The following is a 19,722-nucleotide window of genomic DNA, read 5'->3' as shown; positions in this document are numbered from 1 at the left end:
TCCTGGGATTACAGGCGTGAGTCACCACGCCCGGCCGGGCACCTGCTCTTAATTCCCCTCTCCTTTTCCTTCTTTGCGCCCTGTCCCTGAAACGTAGCTGTCCATCAAGTCACCAATGGATTCTAATTGGCCAATTCTAGGCAAGGCTTGCTGGAACCGCCCCCCAGCCCCCACAGGAAGCAAATGATAGGGCACATGTATCCACTGGTGGGCCAATGGGAGGATGGCATCTTCTGGCCAGTCCACCAATGGGAGAGCATACTCCTGCCCTCCCCAACTGCCTCTGAGAGCGGCCTCGTGCCTTTGCAGTTTGACACCTTCCTTTTATCCCGAGAAGGTCCCTTGGAAGCCACTTCAGGAAGGCAGGATGGCAGGGCCTGATTCCCTTCATCCTGCCTGTGCCTGCCCCACACCTCTGCTCCCCAGAGTAGATGGGAGGGGAGGTCTTTCTAAACAAAAATGATATCTATGTAAATATATGTAGTTTCAGGCTTGCACCTGTTATTTCTTTTGTTTTCTTTTTTAATGGAACAACAATCGCTTTGGCTTTATTTTGTTTTTTCAAGAAATGTCATTTTAAAGTTCCAAATATCCTGACAACCCCCTCCCTTCCTTTTTCCGAGTTCTGGGTGCTGAGGAGAAACATCAACCTCCCTTTCTGTCTTGCAACCTGTCCCTCAGAGGTGAGGACTGGAGAGAACATAGAGGTGACATAGGGTGGGCAGCAGGCGGGGCATGCAGAAGATGGAAAATGGTGGAGTTTAAGAGTAGGAGGAGCTGGGTGCAGTGGCTCATGCCTGTAATCCCAGCACTTTGGGAGGCCGAGGTGGGCAGATCACCTGAGGTCAGGAATTCGAGACCATCCTGGCCAACACAATAAAGTCCTGTCTCTACTAAAAACACAAATATTAGCTGGGCATGGTGGCTGGCGCCTGTAATCCCAGCTACTTGGGAGGCTGAAGCAGGAGAATTGCTTGAACCCGGGAGGCGGAGGTTGCAGTGAGCCAAGATCACACCACCACACTCCAGCCTGGGCAACACGAGTAAGACTGCGACTCAAAAAAAAAAAATTGTCTAAATTGGGTGTGTAAAACAAAAAATTAGGATAATTAGGATGTCAAATTGCCCCGGATGAGGAATATTAAGAGTAATAAGGATGCAAAGAGCTTAGAGAAGAGGTTTGCCTGGTGGCTTTCAATGGCTACAGATGGATGGGTCTCTTGGGTCTTGCCTCACTGGGGGTGAAGAAGGCTGCGGGGGGTTCTGAGGGTGTTGTGCTGAGGTGTTCTCATGGCCGTCTTTTTCTGCCTTCTTGGCTGCAGGCAGGCATGACCCTGCTGTTCGCAGTGGGTTGCGTCTTCTTCCCGTTGTGCTTCACTGCCCTGCGCTGGGGCTTGCAGAACCACGCCAGCCTGCAGATGGAGAGACAAGAGGCTGTCCTGGTAGCATCCAAGTAAGAGGACCAGGGTGAGGGTGTCCTTCCTGGGGCCATGGCTGGTGGAACTGATCTCTTACTTTCAGGATGAGTTCGTGGTGAAAGCAGAAGCAGAGTGTGGGGTGGAGCTGGGATTTGGAATCAAAAGACACCAGCAGGCTGGGCACGGTGGCTCACGCCTGTAATTCCAGCACTTTGGGAAGCTGAGGCAGGTGGATCACCTGAGGTCAGCAGTTCAAGACCAGCCTGGCCAACATGGTGAAACCCTGTCTGAACTAAAAATACAAAAATTAGCCAGATATGGTGGCAGGTGCCTGTAATCCCAGCTACTCTGGAGGCTGAGACAGGAGAATCACTTGAACTCGGGAGGTGGAGGTTGCAGTGAGCTGAGATCACACCACTGCACTCCAGCCTAGGTGACAGAGTGAGACTCTGTCTCAAAAAAAAAAAAGACACCAACAGTGGGGTCTTTTGTGAGTCATTTAACTTCTCTGAACTTCAGATCCCTCACTGGTAAATGGGCTTAATAATAACACCCACTTTCCTTTCTTCATGGAGATGTTGTGTGAGGATCATGTGAATCAGCGTCTGTAGAGCAGGGGTTGAAAACCGCTGCAGATAATATGAGGGTTGTGGGCTCTGTGGGGATGATATAGGCTGGAGGACTCACCTTCTCTGCTGAGGGCCAGTGCTGCTCGGCTCCAGCCACTGATAATGTTATATGGTTAGAACGTGGGCCAGTGTTTTTGAAATTATGATTCTTTGTCGCTGTTGTTGAGACACGGTCTTGCTCTGTTGCCTAGGCTGGAGTGCAGTGGCACGATCATGGCTCACTGCAGCCTTGAACTCCTGGGCTCAAGCAATCCTCTTGCCATAGCTGGGACTACAGGCAATGCACCACCATGACTGGCTAATTTTTTTTTTTTTTGGTAGAGACAGGGTCTCACTATGTTGTCCAAGCTAGTCTTGAACTGCTGAGCTCACAGGTTCCTTCTCAGCCTCCGAAGTGCTAGGATTACAGGCATGAGCCACTGTACCCGGCCTCTTCTTCTTTTTTTTTTTTGAGACAGAGTCTCACTGTGTCACCCAGGCTGAAATGCAGTGACACCACCATGATTCACTGCAGCCTTGACCTCCCTGACAAGTGATTCTCCCTGAGAATCGGGCTGACTCCTGAGTTGCTGGGACTACAGGTGTGCACCACCATGCCTGGCTAATTTTTGTACTTTTAGTAGAGACAGGGTTTCTCCATGTTGCCCAGGCTGGTCTTGAACTCCTGGGCTCAAGTGATCCTCCTGCCTCAGCCTCCTGAGTAGCTGAGATTACAGGTGCATGTCATTGTGGCGGGCTGTCTCCCAATTCTTTTTATTTTTTTGAGATAGAATCTCACTCTGTTGCCCAGGCTGGATCGATCTTGGCTCACTGCAACCTCCACCTCCCAAGGTCAAGCAACATTCCTGCCTCAACCTCCCAAGTAGCTGGTATTACAGGTGTGCGCCACCATGTCCAGCTAATTTTTGTATTTTTAGTAGAGATGGGGTTTCACCATGTTGGCCAGGCTGGTCTCAAACTCCTGATCTCAGGTGATCTGCCCACTTTGGCCTCCCAAAGTGCTAGGATTACAGGCTTGAGCCACCATGCCCAGCCTCTCCCAATTCGTGAATACTGATAAGTAACTAAGAATTTATTTAAGAACTACTATACTGACAACTGCATACTGGCCAAACAAAACATGTATGCGGGCTGGGTTGGGCCCTTGGGCTGCAGATCTATGACCTGTGTGACAAAGCTTACCATAAAAGTTCACTATCAGCAAACCATAGGAGAGGGAGGGGGTACACGGAACACAGATTTTACTAGGGTGTCTACATGGATTCCCTGGCAGACAAAAAAAAGCCTGTCTCTACTCACCCGAAGTGAAACCGCAGTTCCATGACCAGGCTTGTAGTCCTCAATCGAGTAGTTACAGTGGCCGCCCATCACCCAGCCTCCCCAACCTCTGTCCTTTTTGCAGTTTTGCTCACGTGTGGCTTTGGGGTTATGCAACTATGGTATTTTGGGTTTTTGGTTTTCTTTTAAGATGGCGTCTCGCTCTGTCACCCAGGCTGGAGTGCAATGGCGCGATCTCGGCTCACTGCAACCTCCGCCTCCCGGGTTCAAGCGCTTGTCATGCCTCAGCCTCTCAAGTAGCTGGGACTACAGGCGCATGCCACCATGCCTGGCTAATTTTTTGTATTTTTAGAAGAGACGGGGTTTCGCCGTGTTAGCCAGGATGGTCTCAATCTCATGATTCGCCAGCCTTGGCCTCCCAAAGTGCTGGGATTACAGGCGTGAGACACCTTGCCCGGCTGCAACCAGGGGTTTGAAACCCAGCTTTCATCCGGGCGTGGTGGCTCCCACCTGTAATATCAGCATGTTGGGAGGCAGAGGCGGGTGGATCGCTTGAGCCCAGGAGTTTGAGACCAGCCTGGCTAACATGGTGAAACTTTATCTCTACAAAAAATACAAAAATTAGCTGAGCATGGTGGTGTGTGCCTGTAGTCCCAGCTACTGGAGAGACTGAGGTATGAGGATCATTTGAGCCCGGGGAGGTTGAGGTTGCAGTGAGCCATGATTGCGCCACTGTACTCCAGCCTGGGGGACAGAATGAGACCCTATCTCAACAACAACAACAAAAACCCACAAAATTTCTAAACCTGTTTCTTCTATAAAACAGGGATACCAAATAAGAATCAGTAGAAATCACCTGGTGCTGTGCCCAGCATGTAGTAAAAATTCAGGGAGCTGGATCCCCTTTTCCCCTCCCGTGAAGGGCTGAGGACAGGAGCTAGGTCTGCTGTTGTCTCTAAAACCAGCTCTAAATCAGCGTGACTTCTTGGGTGCTTTCCTACATATTGCCACTAGAGGGCAGCACAAAACAGCAAATCCCAGTCCCTGGCCTTTCTTTGGGGGAGGCGAGGAGTGGGCTCTGGCAGAGAAAGGCAAACCATAGGGTTGATTATTGAGCTTGGAGACCAAAGGAGTTTGCATTACAGGCCCTTGTCATGCTGAAGTCCACAGGACAGTTGGGATCAGGATGGAAGGCCAGAAGTCAAAGGGGGCAGTGCCTCTGGCTCAGGTCCCACAGCATGACCCGGGCCCAGTCCCCAGGCCTCACTTTCCTTATGGGCCAGTGAGGAGCTTGCACTAGCCCACCCCGCAGTCCTTTCCCACTCTGAAACTAGGCTGTTTGTGGAAGTTGCAGAGGAAGGGGAGCTAGGAGCATTAAGGAAACTGGGGAGGCCAGGAGGGGCTGGCAGTCTGAAGAACAGGGCCTGGGCATCCTAGGGCTCCCTGGGACTTCCCGAGAGGCAGCTGCCCCACGCCCTCGCCACCGTCCCCCCTTCTTCCACTCCGTGCCCCTCTGACGCCTGCAATGAGAGGGCTCTGCCACTTCTGAACTGGGTGACCTCAGGGAGCCTCAGGATCATTGCTGACCCTGTGGGAAGGACAGGCGCAGCGCCCTCGGAGCTCCTGCAGCAGACAGGACATGGGCAGCCCTGCAATACAGTCAGGTGCCCCCTCTGGCCAATGTCAGCTTCCTTCCCGGCCATCGGGTGAGGGGGCCTCTGGGTCTGAGGATGCTGTGTTGAGATGTTTTTGCTCCTATCCCCTCCTTCAGCTCTTCCTTCTGAGAAAGCACCACTTACTCCCTCTCCCGAGGAACCCTCTCTTCCGCTGGAGTGGGCACCCAAAGCTCGGACCCGGGTCAGGCCACAGAGGGATGGCTTGGCGAGGGAGGAGATGCCAGGCATTTGCAAAGTGCTGATGGGAAGCAGGGTCAGGCCCCTGTGGGGGTTCAGGGCCCCCTCCCAGCTGGCCAAGGAGCCCTGGGCCCCCTTCCTCCCCAAGAGAAGAGCTGGCCCCTGTCCCCAGCAGCCCCCCGTGCTGCCGCAGCTGCTGTTCCTTTAAGGGCCTCCCCCTCCCTCTTTCTCTGCTCCCCCCATCTCTGTCGCAGCCGCGGCTGTGGCTCAGAGCTGCATGGGGAGACGCCGCTGCAGGTCCGGTTTCTCGGTGTCTGGTCGGTGCCATAATTTCCCTGCCCCTCCCCCGTCCTCCCCAAGCTGGCCGCTTCCCCTCCCCCTCCCCCTCCCCACCGAGGGGGCAGGGGGCTGGGCACGGAGTCTCTATGATGCCATGTGCGGTGTCTGTGCCGGGTGGCGGGGACTGGGGCGGCAGCGAGAGGAGGCAGTGGAGCGGGGAGAGCGGTGGTGACCGCTGACCGCTTGCCTGGCTGCTCCTTTGCTCCCTCCCGCCCACCTCCTTCCTTTGGGGCTGGCACCCAGACCCACCCCCACCCCCTCCCCGCCTCCTCGGGCCCTCCCAGCCTCTCACGTAAGCCTCCCCTCCCCACCTGCCTGGTGGCTCCCTCCCCTCCCCCATCCGCATCCTCCTCCTCCTGTCCCCTCTTCCTCTCTGTCCCTCACCAATCCCCTCTTCGCCTCTCCCCATCCCTCACTGGCCTGCTCCTGCTCCCCTTCTCCCATCCTCCCCTCCCCTGTCTCTGCCCAGCCAGCCCCCTCCCGACTCCCCAGTTTCATTGGACTCCCTGGCCCCATCCCATCCCCGCCCTGGCCCCTTTGTGCCCCTTCCCATCGTTTTCTCCCTCCTTCCCGGGCTTGGCGTCCCTTCTCCACCCCTAACTCCTTCCGCTCGGCCTCCCTGCCCCTTCACGGCCCGCCTGCCTCCCTGCCCAAGTCCTGAGCCACCATGCTGACCCCGATGGTGGCCGGGGGGGTGGTGTTCCCCGGACTCTTCCTCCTCTCCAAGAACACGCTCCAGCGGCTGCCCCAGCTACGCTGGGAGGAGGCCGACGCAGTCATTGTCTCAGCCAGGTAAACCACTTTCCTTCCCCTCAGCCCCTCTCTGCTTCTTGGGCTTCTCGGGGAATGGAAGGGACCTGGCACTTCTCTGGACCCTCAGCGGTGGGGGACTGGGAGCTCCTGTGGGGGTCCGGGGCTTTACCCCCAGGCTTCCTCTCTCCTCACTGCCTGCCTTGCTCACTGTTCTGGGAGACCTCATCCAGCCCGGCCATCTGGTCTACTAGTGTTCAGCCCGCCTCTCTCTTCTTCCCCGTACACCCAAAACAGGGCTGGCATGCGGTGAAGACATTCCTATAAGACATTAGGGACCGAGGCCAGGGCCCGACAGCTAGGTGTCATTCAGGGCGAGTGTTTGGGGCCAGGGATGGAGGAGTGGATGATACAACTCTGTACCCCTAGAACAGGGCCAGAGTGCAGAGTGGAAGCTGGTGGCAGTCAGGAGACAGTGGGAAAGTGACTGGGGAGCTCGGAGTCACAAAGGGTCCAGAGTGAGGCCTGTGTCATGACTGGACAGCTAAGCGGGGCAAGAACCAGCCCAGGCTCCCCTCGTGGGGAGAGGCCCGGGCCAGCAGTTCACTCTCAGTGGGGTCTCACCTCAGGACGGACACCTTGCCGGCTTGAGAAGAGGGAGAATCAGTTTCCACAAATGGGGAAGGAAGAAGGTGGCAAGGAGTGGGGTGGACTGAGGAACAGCAGCCGAGCGGGCCGGAGAGCCGTGAGGTGCCCGTGGGGGCACATCTCAGGCAGCCCAGCCTTGGGAGAAGGCGGGCAAGGACTGGCCTGAGAAGTGGCTGAACGCAAAGCGCAGTGGTTAGACTAGCAACGAGGAGAAATCAAGGCACACGCCTCTTCCCTTCTGCCTTTCTAGCACACCTCCCTCTCTCCCCCAGGCTGGTGTCCTCTGTCCAGGCCATCATGGCCTCCACTGCTGGCTACATCGTCTCCACCTCCTGCAAGCACATCATCGATGACCAGTAAGTGCTGCAAGACCCCCCTGCCCAGGTGCCAGTGGTTGGTGTGTACGGATAATCCCGGAAGACCCCACATCTTGGAGGGAACTCTGTCCGTGGTCCCCAAGCCCTTAACTTGGGCCTGGGCAAGTTAACTGCAATAACCGCAACTCAACACCCAGGGATAAATTTATCCCGTCCTGTCCTTAAAGGTCAGAACCAGGGGGAGAAGGAGCGGGGATCAGAGAGGATCCTCAAAGCGCTTTCTAGTCGGCTTCCAGGTCTCTCATGTTGTCGTGGATTCCCCACCTCCTCCCTGCCTTCCACCCCAGGAGGCAGACCCCATTTCCAGCCAGCACCCAGATGGGGTGCCCCCTCCTCATGCCAGGCTCACCCCTCAGCCCCTCCCAGAATCCAGGCATCCGGCACCCACTCCATGCGAGAGGGAAAGGAGAGGGGAGAGATGACATGCACAAGGCCACACAGGGCCAGGCAGTGTGGGAGGGGATGAGCGTGAAGAGGCCAAAATGTGGCCGGGCAGCTGCTGCAGTGTCTGGTGCTTGCCAAAAAGGCCCAGAGGTGTGCGGGCAGGAGGCGGGGGACTGGGAGGAGAGGGGCCCTGTCCGTGGTGCTGACGGCTGCCCTAGGTGACCCACGGGTGGCCTCTTGCAAGTTGCCTTAGAGGTGCCCACAACACCCCCTTTGTAACTTTCAGCACCGCTTCCCTTCTGTGGCAGCCACTGAGTCCCGGGAGACATTCTCTGGACGCCCCTGATGGGGGGTGCCCTGTTTCTGTTTGCCTCCTCTTTTCCCGAAGATGAGTTGCCTCTTCTGTGGTGAGGCAGCGGCCCTTCCTGGAAGGGCTTCAGCGAGAGGAATTAAGTGGCAGCTGCAGAGGACAGTTCTTGGCTTAACTCTTTCTTCAAACCCTGCCCAGGGACTTGGCTGCTTCTTGGCCTCTGCCCGCCCCTTCCCACCACCCCTGCTCCAAGCTGAGCCTGGGATCCAGCACTTCCTCCCCAGCCTTCACATGCAGAGGTCATCTTTTAGCTTCTGCACCCCCCTGCTCCGCAGGCCCCCCATGTCTGTTCCTGTCCTTCTTCCCTGCTTTAATCCTTAGGTAGGTGGGGAGGATCCGGGTTAATCCAGGGCAGCAGCTGTTCCTACTTCTGAGCACCTAATTGCCAAGAGGGTGGGGATGGGATTTAACACCTCACACGACAGCCCAGGGCCTGGTGGCCCCTCCTGGTCTCCTGCACCAGCCCAGCTGTCCCATCTCCCATCACCTCTGCTGGGCCTGCATTCTGGGCAGCTTCTTGCCCTGACTCCTCCAGGCCACTCTTGGGCCCTCTCTCCCTGTGTTCCCGCCTCGCGTTCTCTGCAGCTGCCCCTCCCCTCTCATCTTTCCCTGCCTCTGGGCCGCAGCTCCACACCATTGCACCACAGTCTCAGGTTCCCTTTTCCCTGGTACCGTCCCTGCTGGAGAATGGGCTGGCTCCACTCACAGGCTGCCTGTCCCAGGCTCCCCATCCTCAGAGGCCTCAGCCCCAACTTCTCCATGGCCCCCTCCACGTGCCTCATGTTTGGTGATGGCTTCTGGCTGACTCTGCTTTCATCCCTCTACCCCTTGTGGGGCGAGCACCCCAGGTCCTGCCTCTCTGACCTCCCGCCCCCACCCCAGACCAGTCTCGGGACTACAGGATTTAAGAGGAACTGCCAATGTGCTGACTCCAGAAGAAAAATGCTGTCTTGTCTATTCATCCATTTCTCGTTTTTGTTTACTCTCCAAGAACATGGAACTTTCTTTGTCCTTGGCTCCTTTTGCTCTGCATTTTCCCCTTAACGCTTGGCCGTCCCTGAAAAACAACACAAAACAGACAAGAGATTGGGTGACTTTGGGGCAGGGCGAACAGCGCTGACAAGACCTCTCACTTGCCAACAAGGTCTGTCTCTGATGCCTCTCGGATCTTCTTGGGACAGTGGGGATGACAGTGAGGGCTGTGGAGCCACACTGCCCATGTCCCTTCCTTGGCCAGGTTACCTAGCCCCTCTGTGACTCACTTCCTCACCTGTACAGTGGGGATGATGGCCACACCTACTTTTTAGAGGGTTTTGGGAGCGGTAAATAAGTGCATGCATGGGAAGTTTGGAAGAGCGTCTGCCCGAGGAGGCAGGAATGGGCCCCTGTGACCTCTCTCTCCAGCACTGTCGCCCTTTCAGCTGTTGCTGGTCCTAATCTCATGGTAAGGTTAGGACAAATAACCATGGCAAGGTCCCACCTGCCTGGCCTGGGCTTATTCTGGCACTGTATCTGTGCCTTTTGGTCTGTGGGCATCTTCTGGTCTTTTCTTTTCCCCCCACTGTACTGCAGAGAGAGAGGAACATGGGTGAGTTCTGAGGCCACAGGTTTGAATCCCAGCACCATCTCTCACTAGCTGCGTGACTGTGTGACCTTGGGCAAGTTTCTCACCCTCTATCCTCTGGATCCCTCATCTGTACCCGAGACTCTGCTCCTGTCCAGGGCTGCCGTGCTGACCCCTGAGATCTGCCTCCACTTACTGGTGTCCCCTTTCCTCCTTGCTCCCCCACCCTGTCTCTCTGCCCAACAGACACTGGCTGTCCTCTGCCTACACGCAATTTGCTGTGCCCTACTTCATCTATGACATCTACGCCATGTTCCTCTGTCACTGGCACAAGCACCAGGTCAAAGGGCATGGAGGGGACGACGGAGCGGCCAGAGCCCCGGGCAGCATGTGGGCCATAGCGCGCGGCTACCTGCACAAGGAGTTCCTCATGGTGCTCCACCATGCCGCCATGGTGCTGGTGTGCTTCCCGCTCTCGGTGGTGAGTCCCAGGGAGCTGGGCGGGTGGGGTGCAGGTGGCCCGCTCCTTGGTCCTGCTGGTGCTGGCAGGAGCCTGGGAAGCCCCGGTTCTGGGTACTGACAGCCAAGCAGACCCAGCACATTCCCAGGGAAAGCTGTGGACAGGCAGGGTTCACTGAGCACCAGCCCAGGGGCCCCAGGGTGTGGGGGCAGCCTGGCCCTGGGCTGGACGATGCCCGGCTGTGGCTCTTTGGATCTGTGGTTGCACGTCTCTGAGCCTCAGTGTCCTCACTTGTTACATAAGGGACACAGTCTTTCTGCAGGACCGTGAGAGGGATGCAGCCAAGTCATGCACCTGCTCCTGCACCCAGGTGTTCTTTCTCTTTTTTTTCTTTCCAAGACGGAGTCTCTCTATCACTCAGGCTGGAGTGCAGTGGTGTGATCTCGGCTCACTGAAACCTCTGCCTCCTGAGTTCAAGTGATTCTCCCGCCTCAGCTTCCCAAGTAGCTGGGATTACAGGTGCCCGCCAACATGCCTGGCTAATTTTTTTGGTGCTTTTAGTAGAGACAAGGTTTCACCATGTTGGCCAGGCTGGTCTCAAACTCCTGACCTCGTGATCCACCTGCCTCAGCCTCCCAAAGTGCTGGGATTACCGGCGTGAGCCACCGCGCCCAGCCCCGCACCCAGGTGTTCTGACCTTCAGAGTCAAGCATCTCCCAAAGTGACAGAGGGGAAAGAGGAAGGGCGGGGGCTGCCCAAGAACCCAGGGGCAGCCCCAGCTCCTCACCTTCCTGCCTCTGTGCTCAGGTGTGGCGACAGGGGAAGGGAGACTTCTTTCTGGGTTGCATGTTGATGGCAGAGGTCAGCACGCCCTTCGTCTGCCTTGGCAAGATCCTCATCCAGGTGAGTGAGCACGGGAGGGTGCGGGAGCCCAATGGGGAGGTCACAGGAAGGGGAGGGACCTTCAAGGTTGCTGCCAAGGGCTCTGGCCCCTTCGTCATCCCCCCTCACCCCGTGCCTTTTGAGCACCTGGTGCTTGTGTCCTGGCAAAGTGTCCGGTCTGAGAGGAGCTGCCTGCTAGGGTCGCAGGGAGGCAGGGAGAGGGCCAAGGGGGGGCCTAGCCCTTCTGCTGCCACGGCCACCGTGTCTGTGTCTCCTCAGTACAAGCAGCAGCACACGCTGCTGCACAAGGTGAACGGGGCCCTGATGCTGCTCAGCTTCCTCTGCTGCCGGGTGCTGCTCTTCCCCTACCTGTACTGGGCCTATGGGCGCCACGCCGGCCTGCCCCTGCTGGCCGTGCCCCTGGCCATCCCTGCCCACGTCAACCTGGGCGCTGCGCTGCTCCTGGCCCCTCAGCTCTACTGGTTCTTCCTCATCTGCCGCGGGGCCTGCCGCCTCTTCTGGCCCCGCTCCCGGCCGCCCCCGGCCTGCCAGGCCCAGGACTGAGGCCGGGGGCCGGGACCCTCCCCCTCCCCCTCCCCCCCCACCCCCGTGGAGACAGGGCTCTGGGGCTGATGGCTGGGGGTGGGAGCCAGGGTCCTCTTGCCCAGACAACCCCAGGATTGACGATGACCCCGAAAGGGAAGAGGCCCCAACTCTCGGGGACTGAGGGGGTGGAATGAGGGGACCTCTTCTCCCTACTGTGCCCCCTTACTGCACACCCCTGTGCTGCAGGAGGGGAGGGGGCACCGCCTCCCACCCACTGAGGGCAGGAGGGCTTGTGGGGAGGGAGACCGACAGGGTTTCAAGGAGACCAGGAGTCAGAATGTGGGGAGGCGCCTCTGCCAAGGCCATCCCAGCCCCTATGCTGCCACCCCTCAGGGCTCCCCATCACCTGAGAGGAGAGGATGCCCCAACTAACCCCCGCTGGCCCTCGGGCCTCCCGAGTGGCTGGCTGCAACCACGGCTCCTCTCCAGGGTAGGCCAGCTTGAGGAATCTTATTTATTTTATTTATTTACCCAAATTTGAACTAGTCTGTTGGGTTGGGGGAGGGAGGTGGCTGCTACCCCCACGCCTTCCCAGTGCTGACAACCCCGGGGGCAGGCGAGGGCGCCCAGTCCCTCACCATCGGCTGCACATCGCGCCCTCGGGCCCTGCCATGTCCCTGGTGCTACTGACCTCTCAAGGCTTCCTCCAATCTGGGGTCAGGGGACCCTGGGAGGTGCTTTACAGACCGCTAATAAAAGACGATCTGCGTGAACGCCACCAAGGCCCTTGCCACCAAGTTTTTTGGGACTGGGAAGGGAGGAGGTGGGGGCTTGGGCCATGGGAAACAGAGGGGGCAGGATCCCCGGCTGCTCGCTGGGCAGTCAGGGAGGAGGAAAGCCGGGAACTTTTGCCCTTCAACAGGAGAGGAGGTGGGTGTGGGTGCTCAGGTTGAGTCCAGAGCCCTTGTCCAGCTCTTTAGGCCCCTTTCTGGAAGTTTCTGTGGGGCATGGAGATCAGAGGGGAGAGGTCACACCCTGCCCCGCTAGAACTGGGATCTTCAGCCGCTCCCAAGGAAGGTGGTGGTTGGTGGGGTTGGAGAAAGGGGGCAGGCCTTACATGTGGCTGCAGAACTGGAAAAGGAGAAAGAAGAACGCCACCACCAGGAAGCCCACCAAGATGTGATGGAAGAGCCCGGGGCTGGAACCTGCTAGACAAGCAGGACCCTTAACTCCCCTCTGATGGTCCAATGAAGGGTCTGGGGCTGCTCTCCTCCAGGCCCTGGCAGGGAGGGAGGTCCCTTCTCAAGCTGGTTCATACCTGAGTTAATGAACACGATGGGCTTCTCTTCAATAAACTGGGCCACAGCCAGGAGCCTGGCTTGGTCTGAGTCCGGATAATTGAAGAAGTCAGGTCTGTCTAAGAAGCGCAGAGACTCTGTTCCCAGGGCTGACACTGTGGCACGCTTGGGTCTGGGTGCTAGGACCCAAGCAAAGTCTGTGACAACAGCCAAGCTGACCCCTGCCTTTATCTCTCGAGGCGGAAGCTGACTTGGGACCCTGTGAGACCACTCAGCCTTATTGCAGAGGCTGTGGAGGGTCTTGATTTCCCTCAGGGTCAGCTGGGTGCACCACGACAAGGCCCACGGTTGTTGGGGGGTGGGTGGGACCAGCAGGATGGGAGAGAAGAGTGGAGAGAAAAGGAGAGGGTGCAGGGTTGGTTTCCGAGTCCCTAAGTGGGCATCACACTTTATGCCCCCAGAGCTGCCTGCCTTCCCGCTGCTCCCAAGACAGCTTCTTACCAGTTTCTATGGCCCCTAGTGCAGCCAGCCACACCCACACCAGCACCCATGGCCACAGCCTCATGACTCCTATCATGAGGTGGGGGCTCTGTGATGTCACAGCCCAGAGCTGTTCTGATGGCACTTTGGGGTGAGGGGAGAAAGTGCTAGGAGCTGGGACCCCTCCCCCATCCCTCACTCTCATCAGAAGAGGAGAGGAGAGGTTGGGACCAGTCTTCATCCTCTGGAATGTCGCTGATGATAAAACCATAATGGTGGCAGCCCCAGCATTTACAAAGAGGAGGGATGTGGCAGGGCCATCTTGCTGAAAGCCCGAACTAAAGGAAGCTGTGTTTGGACAACAGGCAAAATTTGGGGTGGCGGCACATGGCCACACACCTCCGGTTACCCCTTGGATCAACCACAGGTAACATTTGTTTTATTTATTTTCATTTTTTTGGAGACAGAGTCTCTGTCTGTCACCCAGGCAGGAATGCAGTAGCGTGATCTTGGCTCACTACAGCCTCTGCCTCCTGGGTTCAAGTGATTCTCCTGCCTCAGCCTCCTGAGTATCTGGGATTACAGCTTTGGATAAATCCCTTCCTTTTATCTGCCTGCCACCACACCCGGCTAATTTTTGTATTTTTAGTAGAGACAGGGTTTCACTATGTTGGTCAGGCTGGTCTCGAACTCCTCACCTCAGGTGATCTGTTCTCCTCGGCCTCCCAAAGCACCCAGCCTATTTTATATATTTTCAGAGACAGGATCTCACTCTGTCACCCAGGCTGGAGTACAGTTGTATGCTTACTGCAGCCTTGAACTCCTGGCCTCAAGTGATCGTCCCATGTCAGCCTCTTGAGTAGCTGGGACCACAGGCATGTGCCACCATGCCTGCCTAATTTTTGCACTTTTTGTAGACATGAGGTCTCGCTATGTTGCCCAGGCTGGTTTCGAACTTCTGGCCTCAGGTAATCCTCCAGCTTTGGCCTCCCAAAGTGCTGGGATTACAGGCATGATCTACCATGCCCAGCGGGTAGCATTTATTGAACACCTATTACTACGCTGGCTGGACCCCATTTATAGCCAAGTCCCTTGCACAAATTGGTTCATTTGCCCTTGCACTGACCCTCAGAGGCAGGTACTCTTTTTTTTTTTTTTTTTTTTTTTTTTGAGATGGAGTTTCACTCTATCGGCCAGGCTGGAGTGCAGAGGCAAAATCTCAGCTCACTGCAACCTCCACCTCCTGGTGGAGGGTTCAAGCAATTCTCCTGCCTCAGCCTCCTGAAGAGTGGGATTACAGGCGCGCACCACCACTGTGAGGCTGATTTTTGTATTTTTAGTAGAGATGGGGTTTCACCATGTTGGTCAGGCTGGTCTTGAACTCCTGAACTCAGATAATCCGCCTGCCTCGGCCTCCCAAAGTGTTGGGATTACAGGTGTGAGCCACCAAGCCCAGCCCAGAAGCAGGTACTCTTGCCTCCCTTATACACGGGAGGAAATCACGGCACAGAGGGGAAAAGTAGTGTGGGCAATGCACACTTCCTGGGGGGGGTTCCTCTTTGAGGCTCCCCCTTGCATCCTATCCGCAGATCCAGGGGCACAGGGCTCTCTCCATCCTCCCCCACCCCCTCCCCAGTGCTCAGCCGGGAACGACCCTGGGGTTAGGAACAGAGAGGAGTGGCAGGCGTCTCCCACTAGGTGGCAGCAGCGTCCGCGCATGAGTCCCCGCTCCCACCCTAGGGAAGGCGCAGCCGGGCGGACTCCCGGGCCTCCTCCCGCCTCTTCCACAGGTTGTATCTGCGGCTGCAGGAAAACGGATGGCTGGGAATGGCCGTCGGGGGTTGGTCAGAGGAAGTCCCTCGGCTCTTTCCGAGGCACATCTCTTGGCCATCCACGCGTCCTTCGCAGACTCTGCTCCCTGCACCTGCGTTTCCTCTTCTGTGGCCGGCGGCTCCCCCGTGGCCACCCCATCTCCCATCTCTGCCACCTCCCAACAGCCATTTCCACTCCTGCGGCCCCATCCCAGCTAAGGAGAGCTCCCTTCTGATTGTCAGGTGGGCCTGTCTGTCACGGGCATGTTCCATCCCACCCAAGCCCAAGGACACTCCAGGGTTTCCTTAGTTTCACGACGAAGGTGCGTGCTCAGTGGACTCTGCAGACCCAGTGCCGCGACTTCCCCTAAAGCCAGGCGTGTATCTGTGCGCATGTGAGGTGCTCTGCAGCAACCTTATGCAGAGAGCAGGTGGGCTAGGACTCGGGGTACTTGCCATGAACCGCTTAGAGTTCCTAAACAAGTAAAAAGCCCAGAGAGAGAAAAAAAGGGGGCGGCGGGGCGGGGGTGGGGAAGGAGGGAAACGATTATCTATGGGACTGGCTCACGTGGGCTGCTTCCCCTGTGCTGCGCTGATGGCTTCCCTTTTTTTGAGACAGGATATTGCTCTATCTGTCACCCAGGCTGGAGTGCAGCCTCGACCTCCTGGGCTCAAACGATCCTCTCACCTCAGCCTCCCAAGTAGCTGGGACCACAGGCGTGCACCACCACACCTGCCTATTTTTTTTTAGATGGAGTCTCTGTCTGTTGCCCAGGCTGGAGTGCAGTGGCATGATCTTGGCTCACTGCAACCTCTGCCTCCTTGATTCAAGCGATTCTCCTGCCTCAGCCTCCCGAGTAGCTAGGATCAAACGCATGTGCCACCATGCCTGGCTAATTTTTGTAGTTTTTTAAAGTAGATACGGGGTTTCATCATGTTGGCCAGGCTGGTCTCGAACTTCTGACCTCAGATGATCCACCCGCCTAGGCCTCCTAAAGTGCTGGGATTACAGGCGTGAGTGACTGCACCCAGCCTACTTCTTTTTTTTTGTAGAGATGGAGTCTTGCTATGTTGCCCAGACTGGTCTCAAACTCCTGGGCATAAGTGATTCTCCCACCCTGGCCTCCCAAAATCCTGGGATGACAGGTGTGAGCCGCCATGCAGATCACTTCTAAGAAAAAGGAAGGGATTTATCCAAAGCCACAAGGCATGTGAGAGGTGGCAGAAGGGACTCAGTAATGTGGTTTTTGGGCCAGGCGCGGTGCTCACACCTATGATCCCAGCACTTTGGGAGGCTGAGATGGGTGGATCACTTGAGGCCAGGAGTTCGAGACCAGCCTGCCCAACATGATGAAATCTCATCTCTACTAAAAATCCAAAAAAAAGGCTGGGCGCAGTGGCTCACACCTATAATCCCAGCACTTTGGGAGGCCGAGGCAAGTGGATCACATGAGGTCAGGGGTTCAAGACCAGCCTGACCAATATGGTGAAACCCCGTCTCTACTAAAAATACAAAAATTAGCCGGGTGCGGTAGCATGCGCCTGTAGTCCCAGCTACTCGGGAGGCTGAGACAGGAGAACTGCTTGAACCCAAGAGGCAGAGGTTGCAGCGAGCCTAAATTGCGCCACTGCACTCCAGCCTGGGCGACAGGGCGAAATTTCGTCTCAAAAAAAAAAAAAAAAAGATTAGCTAGGCATGGTGGTACGTGCCTATAGTCCCAGCTAGTCAGGAATCTGAGGCAGGAGAATCACTTGAGCCCGGTAGGTGGAGGTTGCAGTGAGCCGAGATCGCGCCACTGCACTCCAGCCTGGGTGACACTTGAGACTCTGTCTCAATAAATAAATAACCTGGTTCCTGATGCTGGGCCAGGGCTCGTGCCCCAGGCCCACATGCAACTGCTCCTTGAGGTTAGCTGGGAGAAGGGACACAGAGCCTATGGCCTTTGGGGTTGACTTTCTTTTGTTTCCTCAAATGCTTCAAAAACATTCAGCTATCTCTACCAGTAAAGGCCGTTTTGACCCAAACAATGCATTATCCATTCATTCATTTATTCATCCATGACATAAACATGGTGAGCTCCTGCTACGCACTGGCTGGACTCCATTTATGGCTCAGAAATCACCACGGCAAGGTCCCTGCCCTCAAGAATGACAAGGGAGAGAACTCATAGATGCGCATCATTCTAGAGTAGACGGGCAACTCTGGGTCATCTACACTTGCTGTCTCCACTCCCTCACCTTTAATGGACTTTTCAATCTCTTCTTTTTTTGAGATGGAGTCTCATTCAGTCACCCAGGCTGGAGTGCAGTGGCGCGATCTCTGTTTACCGCAACCTCTGCCTCCCGAGTTCAAACGATTCTCCCACTTCGGCCTCCTGAGTAGCTGGGATTACAGGCACCCACCACCATGCCCAGCTAATTTTTTAATTTTTAGTAGAGACAGGGTTTCACCACGTTGGCTAAGCTGGTCTCAAACTCCTGACCTCAGGTGATCTGCCTGCCTCTGCCTCCCAAAGTGCTGGGATTACAGGCATGAGCCACCGCGCCCAGCCAATTCTTCAACCTCTTCTAATCTGGCTTAGTCCCCACCAATCCACTGAAGCTGCTTTGATCAAGTCCACGAAAGAGCTCATAATCTGTCAAATCAAATGGTTCTCTCTCTTTCCATTCTGTCTGCCTCCCAGCAGGTGCACCTGTCCCTGACTCAGAGCCCTGGAGCCACACTCACCAGTTCTCAGGACTCCTTCTCCAGCCAACTCAGCATGGGGCCTTGTCTTGCTATCTATATTCTCTGCCTAGGTGATCTCATCCATACTCGTGGCTTTAAATACCAACTATATGCCAGTGACTCACAAATGTATATTTCCAGCCCAGACCTCTCCTTGGAGCTCCAGACTCGGAGATGTCTGTTTGTGATGTCCAAATACATCTCCAAGGCAATGGATCACAAATGGAGTCCTACTCCAGACCTGCTCTGCTCCCATCTTTTCGTCTCAGTGGATGGTCCCATCATTCCTCTAGATGGTTTGCTCAACACAGAAACCTAGGAATTATCCCGGATCCTTATCTCTCACCTAATGAACCCCTAATTGAGACCTGTTAGGCCAGGTTCAGGGGCTCATGCCTGTAATCCCAGAAATTTGGGAAGCCGAGGTGGGAGGATACTGGAGGCCAGGAGTTCAAGGTTGAAGTGAGCCATGATCGTGCGGCTACACTCCAATCTGGGTGACAAACAATCCCATCTGTAAAAAATAAGAATAAAAAGATTTGTTGGTTCAATTTTCTTTCTTTCCTTTTTTTTTTTTTTTTTGAGACAGCATCTCACTCTGTTGCCCAGGCTGGAGTGTGTGGTGCAATCATAGCTCACTGCAGCATCGACCTCCCAGGCTCAAGCAATCCTCTCGCCTCAGCCTCCCAAGTAGCTGGGGCTGCATCATCAAGTCACCATGCCCAGCTAAGTTTTTTTTTTCTTTTTGGTAGAAATAGGATTTCACTATGTTGCCCAGGCTGGTCTTGAACTCCGGGGCTCAAGGGATCCTCCTGCCTTGGCCTCCCAAAGTGCTGGGATTACAGCGCCCAGCCTCAATTTTCTTTTCTTTTTTTTTTTTTTTCCCCTGAGACAGAGTCTCACCCTGTTGCCCAGGCTGGAATGCAGTGGCACGATCTCAGCTCATTGCAACCTCCGCCTCCCAGGTTCAAGTGATTCTTGTGCCTCAGCCTCCTGAGTAGCTGGGATTCCAGATGCATGCCACCAAGCCCACCTAATTATTTTTGTATTTTTAGTAGAGATGGGGTTTCACCATGTTGGCCAGGCTGGTCTCAAACTCCTGGCCTCAAGCAATCCGCCCACCCTGGCCTCCCAAAGTGCTAGGATTACAGGCGTGAGCCACCGCACCCCGCAATAGGTAGTTTTTCGACCCTTTCCCTGCCTCCCCTTTTTTGGAGTCCCCAGTGTCTATTATTCTCATCTTCATGTCCATAGGTACCCAATGTTTAGCTTCCACTTATGAGAACATGTGGTATTTGATTTTCTGTTTCTGCATTAATTCAGTTAGGATAATGGCCTCCAGCTGCATCCATGTTGCTGCAAGGGATATAATTTCATTCTTTTTTATGGCTGCATAGTATTCCATGGTGTATACATATCACATTTCCTTTATCCAGTCCACTGCTGGTGGGCGCCTAGGTTGATTCTGTGTCTTTGCTATTGTGAATAGTGCTGCAATAAACACACAAGTGCAGGTGTCTTCTTGGTAGAATGATTTCTTTCTTTCTTTTTCTCTTTTTTTGTTTTTTGAGACAGGGTCTCACTCTGTCACTCAGGCTGGAGTACAGTGGTTTGATCTCGGCTCACTGCAGCCTCAGACTCCTGGGCTCAAGCAATCATCCTACCTCAGCCTCCTGAGTAGCTGGGACTACAGGTGCACACCACCACTCCTGGCTAATTTTTTTTTTTTTTTTTAGACAGGGTTTCATCATGTTGACCAGGCTGGTAGAATGATTTCTTTTCTGAATATGCCATACTCTGGACTGCCTCCCAGCCTTGGCACACACCTCTTCCTGGAATACACTTGCCCCCAAGCTTGACCTGGGTAACTCCTCCTCATCTTTCAGGTCTCAGTTGAGACAACTCCT

At 55.5% G+C, this 19,722-nt stretch overlaps 2 protein-coding genes across 5 annotated transcripts; one reads left to right on the top strand and one right to left on the bottom strand.

The window, feature by feature from the left end:
• The first annotated feature begins 431 nt into the window (after positions 1–431).
• Positions 432–12,277, top strand: TLCD3B (TLC domain containing 3B). Of its 2 annotated transcripts, XM_030798688.1 has the most exons (6): positions 432–683; positions 1,323–1,453; positions 7,188–7,271; positions 9,857–10,091; positions 10,878–10,973; positions 11,232–12,277. In XM_030798688.1, exons 1-6 carry the CDS (start codon positions 432–434, stop codon positions 11,514–11,516), a joined length of 1,083 nt encoding a protein of 360 aa, XP_030654548.1. In that variant the 3' UTR covers positions 11,517–12,277. The 2 variants fall into 2 exon arrangements, with proteins under 2 accessions (XP_030654548.1, XP_030654538.1); XM_030798678.1 differs by lacking the exons at positions 432–683; positions 1,323–1,453 and adding an exon at positions 5,421–6,309.
• Positions 7,280–13,362, bottom strand: C2H16orf92 (chromosome 2 C16orf92 homolog). Of its 3 annotated transcripts, XM_030798697.1 has the most exons (5): positions 13,298–13,362; positions 12,817–12,975; positions 12,616–12,703; positions 9,531–9,612; positions 7,280–9,103 (listed from the first exon to the last, which is right to left on the bottom strand). In XM_030798697.1, exons 1-5 carry the CDS (start codon positions 13,359–13,361, stop codon positions 9,026–9,028), a joined length of 471 nt encoding a protein of 156 aa, XP_030654557.1. In that variant the 5' UTR covers position 13,362; the 3' UTR covers positions 7,280–9,025. The 3 variants fall into 3 exon arrangements, with proteins under 3 accessions (XP_030654557.1, XP_030654564.1, XP_030654567.1); XM_030798704.1 differs by lacking the exons at positions 7,280–9,103; positions 9,531–9,612 and adding an exon at positions 12,025–12,496 and having other exon boundaries at positions 12,817–13,055; XM_030798707.1 differs by lacking the exons at positions 7,280–9,103; positions 9,531–9,612 and adding an exon at positions 12,025–12,496.
• Between the last annotated feature and the right edge of the window lie 6,360 nt (positions 13,363–19,722).

The sequence above is a fragment of the Nomascus leucogenys genome, chromosome 2 (genome assembly GCF_006542625.1).
Source record: "Nomascus leucogenys isolate Asia chromosome 2, Asia_NLE_v1, whole genome shotgun sequence".
In the NCBI taxonomy this organism is placed as follows: domain Eukaryota; kingdom Metazoa; phylum Chordata; class Mammalia; order Primates; family Hylobatidae; genus Nomascus; species Nomascus leucogenys.
The sequence above is the reverse complement of the archived record's forward strand: the minus strand, read 5'-3'. Positions and strand labels throughout refer to the sequence as shown.

Bases quoted from the DNA above. Each gene is read 5' to 3' on its own strand.
- C2H16orf92 (XM_030798697.1), bottom strand. From the start codon at position 13,361: ATGAGGCTGTGGCCATGGGTGCTGGTGTGGGTGTGGCTGGCTGCACTA. The intron at 9,613-12,615 runs GTAAGGCCTGCC...CTCTCTCTGCAG, and splicing joins TTCCAGTTCTGCAGCCACAT to TACAGTGGGGGGAAAAGAAA. The intron at 9,104-9,530 runs GCAGGTGGGACC...GTTGTTTTTCAG, and splicing joins CCAGAATAAGCCCAGGCCAG to GGACGGCCAAGCGTTAAGGG.
- TLCD3B (XM_030798688.1), top strand. From the start codon at position 432: ATGGGAGGGGAGGTCTTTCTAAACAAAAATGATATCTATGTAAATATA. The intron at 684-1,322 runs GTGAGGACTGGA...TCTTGGCTGCAG, and splicing joins TTGCAACCTGTCCCTCAGAG to GCAGGCATGACCCTGCTGTT. The intron at 1,454-7,187 runs GTAAGAGGACCA...TCTCTCCCCCAG, and splicing joins GCTGTCCTGGTAGCATCCAA to GCTGGTGTCCTCTGTCCAGG.